The 8,485-nt window shown below is 38.7% G+C and overlaps 1 protein-coding gene across 1 annotated transcript; it reads left to right on the top strand.

Moving 5' to 3' along the window:
* The first annotated feature begins 4,248 nt into the window (after nt 1-4,248).
* Nucleotides 4,249-8,418, top strand: LOC106742399. The gene is made up of 2 exons (XM_014615301.1): nt 4,249-4,335; nt 7,322-8,418. The coding sequence occupies exons 1-2, from the start codon at nt 4,249-4,251 to the stop codon at nt 7,820-7,822; spliced, it is 588 nt and encodes a 195-aa protein (XP_014470787.1). The 3' UTR covers nt 7,823-8,418.
* Nucleotides 8,419-8,485: the final 67 nt, after the last annotated feature.

The following is an 8,485-nucleotide window of genomic DNA, read 5'->3' as shown; positions in this document are numbered from 1 at the left end:
TTTCCGCATTGTTTCTACTACAACGACAATTACTATCCGCGCGGTTGCAGAAATATCCGTTCCAGCTTTCACGGCAACGAATCGACGTCGGCTAGTTCAGTTATCAAGTTTTCGGTAGCGATTTTAATTCTTAACTATCCTGAAGAATGGTAAAACGGCGTGGTTCGTTCACCGTCTTCCTATATACGCAGGGTGTATTCAGAAAGGAGTCGTAGGAATGATAATAATTTAAAGACGATCACATACTAATAACAAATCTTTAATTCGTCTATGTATTTCCAAATACAGTGATTCGATACACCAGGAATGATGAGATCCCGTAACGTGATTAATAGAGAGCGATCTTTTGCTCAAGATGGTCTGCGAGATACTTTTATTACGATGGATTTAAACTGACTAACGGCAACTAAGATACTGCGTTCAGTTAAACAAAAAGAAACGCTCGCTCTCTTGCCCAACATTACGCGGATCTTGCCGGGATTCCGATGGGCGCCAGCCGGAATTTTCTGGCCGATCATGCAAGGTACTCGAGTTAACTCGCTGGCCAAAAACAATCTTCAAAAGTAGGCAATACACAATTACATGTCGCAATATTTTACCAGCAATTACCGACATAGATAATCCGAAGACTGTGCGACCGGCAATTAGAAAAGGCAACCGAGTCCCGCGTCCGAATCTCCGAGATTCCTCTCGGGCACGGCCTTCGTCACCTGCGACGTGACCCTGAAATCTCGCACGACCGTGCGTCCCGACTTTCAGAACGCGACGGATCCTAAGCGAGTCCAATTCCCAGTTTTCTATTCGCACAGATGCCGCCGAGAAACGACGGCAACCGACTCGGAATTATTACGCAACTCTACTATATTCTACTCGCGGCTATACAGATTTTCTCGCTCACCCACTCGCCACCTGAAGCTCATCTCTCCTTCGACGTCGTCTCGCTCCCTTTCGGAGCTCGCTCGCTCTCGCCTCAGAACATTCGTCACTCTCGCCATTGGGCCGCACAGTAACGAGCACAGCTCGTTAATTAGCGCAGGAAGCAGTCGACGCAAGGATCGTCGCGCTGATCGCTACGAGATCCTATTGGCTCTCCTGGCTAGATCACATCTAGCATGAGTGCTCGCGGGGGCTTCGCATTTAAAGTTTTTGATTCGACGCTTAGCTTTTCCTAGTTCCTTCCGGGACGGCATCCGGCAATTACTAGGCTCGCAGTAATTTGAAGGAATTCTCTGGACTCTTTCAAATGGATCTTCTCTCATATGATCATCTGCGCACAGGGGCCTTGCGCTTTTCAAGTTCAAGGTGGCCCTTCCCGATACTCGTCGTCATCCGTCCGCTCTTGAGAGGAAAGTTCCCCGCACTTTTCCAAACGCCGCTTCTCATCACTTCACTAGAGTCCTCACTCTCTCTCTCTCTCTCTCGCTCTCGGCTCCTCCCGGCAGCTCCGATTCCTCTAGTCTTTCTATCTCTAACATTCTAGCTTCTGATCGTGGATGACTTTACAACAAATAATATTAGAGCCGCGACTCGCATCCCGTGCGCAAAACGGCGTATGAAACAAAATTTTAATATTCGGTCGCCTTCTCGTACGAAAAGACACGAGTTTCCGGCTCATCCTCGGCCAGACCGCAAGTCTGAGTGACGAGCAAAAATTTGCATCGTCACACTACGCACATTAAATAAAATGTATATATTTATATTACATATAATATACATATACATATAGTAGCGCTCATAAATATTTTAACAAACCTTATTTCGCTAATAAGAAATAATAGGGATTGAGTAGTACGACGCGTCCATTATATTACATCCTTATTCTATTTACTATCATTGTCACCGTTAATATTTACTTTCTACGCGTATTGATCTACGTTCTGTGAGCAACATTCTAAAAACTTTGAAACCGTAAGTATTTTTACAAAGATATTTTCGTGTATGAATGTCTTGTTTTCTTCTGATTTTATCGGCTTTGACAATTGTTATTGTAAGAATTGAATTTGTATTTTAGATATTATAATGCGCTGGCGAAAGAAATACTTTATGTAGCTTAGAGAAGTTGTAATTGCAGCTCTTAAAAATGGCCCGAGCTAAGTTAAGGATTTCAGTCTCTCGAAGTAAATTATTAGTGTCGGATCAATAGTGGAACCCTCTGCAGAACAAAAAAGGAATTAGTAGCAAACAAATCCTGACCAAGAAAAGGTCAGGTGATTCACGGGTAAAAAAATTCAAAAGGTGATTCACGGGTAGAAAAAATCATTGAAAGAAAATATGTAGATGATTCACGCATCAAAGCAGTGGACATAAACAATCTTCGAGAAGAAAATCTTCCGGAAAATTATCGCGTGGAACTTGATATAAATTTAATCATTAAAGCCTTTTTGCGACAACGAAGTTGACCTCCATTACGTTACCGCTGTACGCAAGAACGAGACGCGAGCGTGCATTATATAGCAGATAGAGCTCGCGTAGAGATATAGCGAAATTTGATCTTCAAACCAGAATTTTATTTTGATTTTACTTTTGTCAGTAGCAACAATTCTTACATACAGAAGTCTTGCGAGCGGTCACTATAGTGGTCATTCGTACACAACGATAGTTTAGCGAACGGCCACTATGAGTGCGTTCCATTATACGCTCGCAACGCCCACGCTCGCAACACTGTGAGCACTCGTTCCACTAGCGTGGATGTTGTAGCTAGTGGAACGATTTTGAACGTCGTGAGTGTTTCGTTATTTAGATATGTTCAAATTATCTTTATAATACAAGTAATGAAAAATTAATCGTCAGTTAGTGATACTAACTTAACTTTTAACAAAGAAAAATAGACATTATCGAATGAAGAACAAAAACATTTTGGGTTGATACATAATTATCCGCCGTTTACATTTTGCGTATTTATTGCTCATGAATATTGGCGTTTGTTTACTTTATTAATAAAAACCATTCTTCTATATTTACTTAATAGAAATGCGTATCGAAAATCATATTTACTTGCGCCATATTATACTCTACCATTTCGAGAAAGAATGGACTGCAGCACAGTCATTCCGCGATTTCAATGATCTTTTTGGCGAAGGAATACGGCTGCTAGAAATGCCTGATCGTCGAAATCCGATGGCTATCCTCTTCCTGACTTGTCCTCCATGCTTGTGTCGCCAGATTTGAAAGACGAGAAAACCTCTTCCGACACTGTCTCTCACTGATTGTTTCTTCAAATTCCTTATTTGAGTAAACGTGAAGTGCACGTAAATCTTTTCTGCATAGTGTGCTCCGATCCGTGAGGCTGTTTGTCCGCCCGCGGTTGTTATGACAACGGTTAGCTCTTTAGACGAGACAGTGTGACACTCCTCACGACTCATGACGTTGGCTTGGCGATCACGATTGAATCTTCTAGAACGATCTTCTGGATGATTTCTCGATTAATTTTTTCACTTAAATTTCGAACAACTTAAATAAAATCATCGAAAAATGAATATTTTTCGAGATATTTTACTTTTTATTTTGATATTTTTCATTACAAGTTATTAAATATAAAATATTCACTTTTCGATAACATCACCTTAATATTTTTGTAGAACATAGAACAGGTGGAATTAATCGTTATAAGCAAATATAGAAAAACCTTAAAAAAAATTTATTGCATTTTTCAAATGCATCAGTGCATTAATGTGCAATGATTAATACCAGTAACGGATTTATCTTATATTATTACGTAAAAAAGTGTTAAGGTGATATTATCGAAAAGTAAATATTTTATGAAATATTTCATATCTTATAATGAAAAATATCAGAATAAAAAAAAATAAAATATCTCGAAAAGTATTCACTTCTCAATGATCTTACTTTAGTACTTTTATACGCATAATGAAAAGGAATCGAATTGTGTTAAAAAATTATATAATTTTATTTAAAAAAATAAAGTTGACCTTAAAATGATCTTGAATTATTGACTATACAACAAAGTTATGGTCACTATTTTAGGTCTCCCTCGAAACTTTACAACTTTCGTCTGAAATTATTAACTGGATTATAATACAAATGCGCGTGTTGATAAATTCGATTGCAACCTGGTCGGGCGGTGAGTTCGAAGCGGGCCAAGCTTAGTAGCGTGAAGTGCTCGCGAAAGACGCGGTGCGCAGTTCAGTAATGCGCATTGATCGCAAATTGATATTAGTAAGTTCGGAGACAGGACCTATAGCGCGACAGGACGCACGTGGTCTGATAGGCTCACTAACGTGCGTAACAATGGCACGAGCTCAACGTGAGGACAAATCGGAGACGGTACAGACTTTTGCGGTTCCCGATAATGTCGGCGTGAACGGAGACGAAAAGGTAACCAGAGCTGCGACAGCCTACATACAGTTGTGACGCGATTTATCTCGTACTTTTCGCTAAAGCCCAACACCCGATCAAAAGCTTGCTAACGTTCGGCGAAGATCGCAAATACAGTAATCTCCTTTATTCGACTGGGTAGAACGCTTGCAAATGCACGGCAGAAAACGCTGATCCTACAAAGCGGATGGCCAGTATCAATAACGATCGACCGAGGCAGTTAAAAAACTCACCTTGTTTGCCGGATAGTCGCTAAAGTGATAGTCGGATCGTCTGACTCGTTCGCTCGCTTGCTTTCGCTCGCTCGTTGTGAGGCTCGACTCTGTGTCGATCGATCGAGATAGATTGCTCCAGTTTTATATTTGATCAACACAGAGGCGCCGACGAACAGAGAACTACGCGCGCTGACAATGTTTATGTGGCGCTAAGCGCCTAGTACAGTCTAACGGGTGTTCGATTTGGCCGTGTTTAATAGTAGTGCATTGTTGCACACTGTCACAATCCTTTACGAATACAGAGGTCAAGTCAGAACCACTCGATAGCAAAAACTTATTCTGCAACCTTTCCACTTCACCTCAAAAAACTTATCTCTATGTTCTCGCCATCAACATTAAAAAATGAAAAATATGAAATATTAAAATGAAAAATATTAACTAAAAATCCGTTCATGATATCACCAATTATCGTAGTATTATGGGACAATTCCGAATCAAGTCCCACAATGTATATGCCCTAGAATATGTGCTTGGTTATGTTGGGCTTTCGTGATGTAATCTTATTTTGAACGATCATCGAAACACATTGAATCAACATATAGAAGCTCTCTCCAACATACAAAATATTTAGCATTTAAAAATGCAACAAATTAGACGACGAAAATAGGAAAATTATCATATTCAGAAAAAAAGTTATTTGATATCTTCAAACTTTCAAAGCTTGCGATATGGCAGGAATGAGACAGAGCAGCACTGCCTTCTCGAAAATAACTGAAAGGATTGTGTACTTTTGTTTTTCATACTCGCAATAATTGTGAAATTCTTTCAAACAGGCAAATTAAAAAATACTCCAATTTTCCTTATCAATGTATACAATGCTCATCTTTCGTTCACCGCGTCAAATATTCACGACGCTATCAACGTAATATGTTTTTCATTTGAACAATTCTTATACAGAGTGTCCCATAACGCGGCCAAAATCATGTAAAACGGATACCACAGGTCGAGTAGAAAAACATGATCGAAGTCATTTTTCGAACTACCACGTAAAGTTTCGAGTTATTAAAGAAAACAAATAGACGAACCAGTGCGCGCGATGCAATAGACAGGGCCGTCCAGTTCGACGCTGACGTAAAGGCCGGTTGACACGAAAATATGAGAAACCGCGTCGATTGTCGCGCATACGTCAATCATTTCTCAGTCGGCTGCGTCGAGCCAGACGGCCCTGCCTACCGTATCGCGCGCGCTAATTCGGCTATCTATTTTCTTTAATAATTCGAAACTTTATATGATAGTTCAAAAAATGATTTCGATCATGTTTTTCTACTCGACTTGTGGTATCCATTTTATGTGGTTTCGGACGCGTTACACGGGACACCCTATATCCAAAGTCCATGTACTATCGTAGATAACCGAAGCCGCCTCGCGCCGGATATAAAAGCTCGTCGCAAAGCAACGACTAGGATAGTTCGTCAATGGCCCGACGAGCGGCCAATCTTCGATATCGAACATCTACCCCCCGCCAGAATGGCTTCGCTGTCTCCGCTGCAGTAACGTAGTTCCTTTTGTTCCCGATTCCTCGGGACAGTTTCACCGTCTGCACCGCGATGTTGCGACTCTCCTCCTTTTTTATTTTTCCGGATCGACTTCACCGTCTCCGCCGCGGTAACGCGGCTCTCTATTTCCGGACTCTGCTGTTCTCGCCGCTGTATCGCGGCGCTCCATCATCCTAGTTCTTACAAGACGATTTCATCGTCTCCAACATGGAATCGTGGCCGTCTACCGAACCAAACTGACTATATCAATCGGACCACATCCGATCAAGAACCAACCGAATATATATAACCGCGTAGAACTCTGCGAATTCCATCGAACATCAGTGTTCAAAATACCGATATCCGACTTCAGCATCACTGCAACGGAATTAGTTTTATGCATCTGAAACCTTTTCGGAGTCATGTTCTCTTCATCGTTGTCCCCGTCACAGAATCGCGGCCTGCCGAACCGAACCGGCCCGACCGCAACTAAAATGATCGATTATATTGTAAAGTCGTTTATAAAAAGATTGTAAAAACATTTAAACGTCCGAACTATTGGACACGATGCTTGAAAATATTTCACGTTACTCTGACTTGCGTACATTTCATATTTATTGATTATATATTTGTGTTTTACGTTTATTAACTAGACTACCGTAGGCACTTGTTATTCAATCTCTCTCTTTTACATTTTCTCCTTGTATTCAAACCTAGATTCCGACGAGCAGACATTCGGCGACCGGACGTTTATTAACTAGACTACCGTAGGCACTTGAAGTGATCCCGTTATAAGACAGCATTTTTTTAGAAAATTAAATTATAATCTAATTATTATATATTTAAAATTATTATATATTTATAATTATTATATATTTAAAATTAAATTATAATCTAATAATTATATATCTCTCTCATTATCTTTGTCCTTATCTCTTTGTAACGATTTTTTCAAGTTTTAACTTACTACTTAGTTTTTTTTTTTTAGAAATGCGCTTTATCGGCGTACTGCTCACTATTATTTTATAATCATTCTGTTATATGACATAGTATTTTGTAAACATAAATGACAGCTCTTTAAAACCATAATTGAACGTAAAACTATTTAGATTTAATATTTTTATTAGAAATAGATACTGCTAAAAGCACTGAATTAATTTGCACATTTAATACTAATGTCGTTACATACTTATGTCGTTACATACTTTGAAACGTTTAATAAAAATTTGTTTTTAGGTACCACCACAAATTTCAGTGACAGATGTTCTTGGAGGACAAGTGACGTTAATTAGTTGTTCACCTTCCCCATCTCCGTCACCTGATTCGCTTGAAGATGCGTTACCTCATTACAACACTCTCCCGAGTTTTGTTATTTCAGAACCGTGTGATCCTTCGAGACCTAGTATCACACGTGGTATCGGTAGACCACTTACGATATCTACTGAAGTCGAAGTTACTTTGTCCGATGAATCGAGTAGATTAAATTCTGAAGCTATATTAGGTCGTGTCAAACAAATAATAGATGCAAGAGCGCCACCAAAAGGTTTCATATTCTCAAGAGAAGAAATGGAAGGCAGTGGACTTAGTTTAGAATATCCAGGTGGTGTACAAATTGAACTTAGAGTATGCGAATCGGAAGAAAAAGAAGTGAAGGGAATAAAAATGCGCAGGATTAGCGGGGACCAATTGCAATACAGTCAACTTTGTCAGCAGTTGATTTCGTGTATTACTGTTTGACGACAACCAGCATATAATATAACACTATTTTATACATTACGTTTTACACACATTCCTAGTGTAACATACACCGTTCATCACAGTATTGCATATACACGCTGCATACACGCAAACGATATTTTAAAATCGCCATCCTTTATATATTATTACATTTGTATGTGTGACACATTCAATGTACTACATCTTCTTTAATATTTACTTTGAAAGAAGTAAGATATAAGAGCTATCTCTTGTTTATAACATAAAGTTTTAAATATGAATATATTAATATATTCGTATCTTCTAAAAATATCTATTATATGCATGTTTAATAATCCTCAGTAACGTCGTAATATGTTTCATTCTCTTTGTTTTTACTTAATGCGGGTATTAAGCGTTACAAAAAAAAGTTAAATAAAAATTTGTTCATTGACATGTAATAGGGATTAATAATAGTGTCCACTACAAATGCATCGAACGCACATATATTTTGCTTGCATTTGTTAGGTGTACATAATCACTGCGAATGCTATTATTATTTCCTATCATACTCTGCAAGGTTCCTTTTCATCAAACATATTCTAAATGTTCCGTATATATATATATATATATATATATATGGGTATACCTACCTATATATATACCTACCTATATACCTATATATATATATATATATATATATAT

Source organism: Dinoponera quadriceps, unplaced genomic scaffold (assembly GCF_001313825.1).
Source record: "Dinoponera quadriceps isolate SergipeBrazil2010 unplaced genomic scaffold, ASM131382v1 scaffold797, whole genome shotgun sequence".
In the NCBI taxonomy this organism is placed as follows: Eukaryota; Metazoa; Arthropoda; class Insecta; order Hymenoptera; family Formicidae; genus Dinoponera; species Dinoponera quadriceps.
This window is presented reverse-complemented; position numbering and strand designations above follow the sequence as displayed.

What these genes read in the sequence shown, in the direction of transcription:
- LOC106742399 (XM_014615301.1), top strand. Translation starts at nt 4,249, where the DNA reads ATGGCACGAGCTCAACGTGAGGACAAATCGGAGACGGTACAGACTTTT. An exon ending in GCGTGAACGGAGACGAAAAG is followed by an intron (nt 4,336 to 7,321) that starts GTAACCAGAGCT and finishes ATTTGTTTTTAG; the next exon opens with GTACCACCACAAATTTCAGT.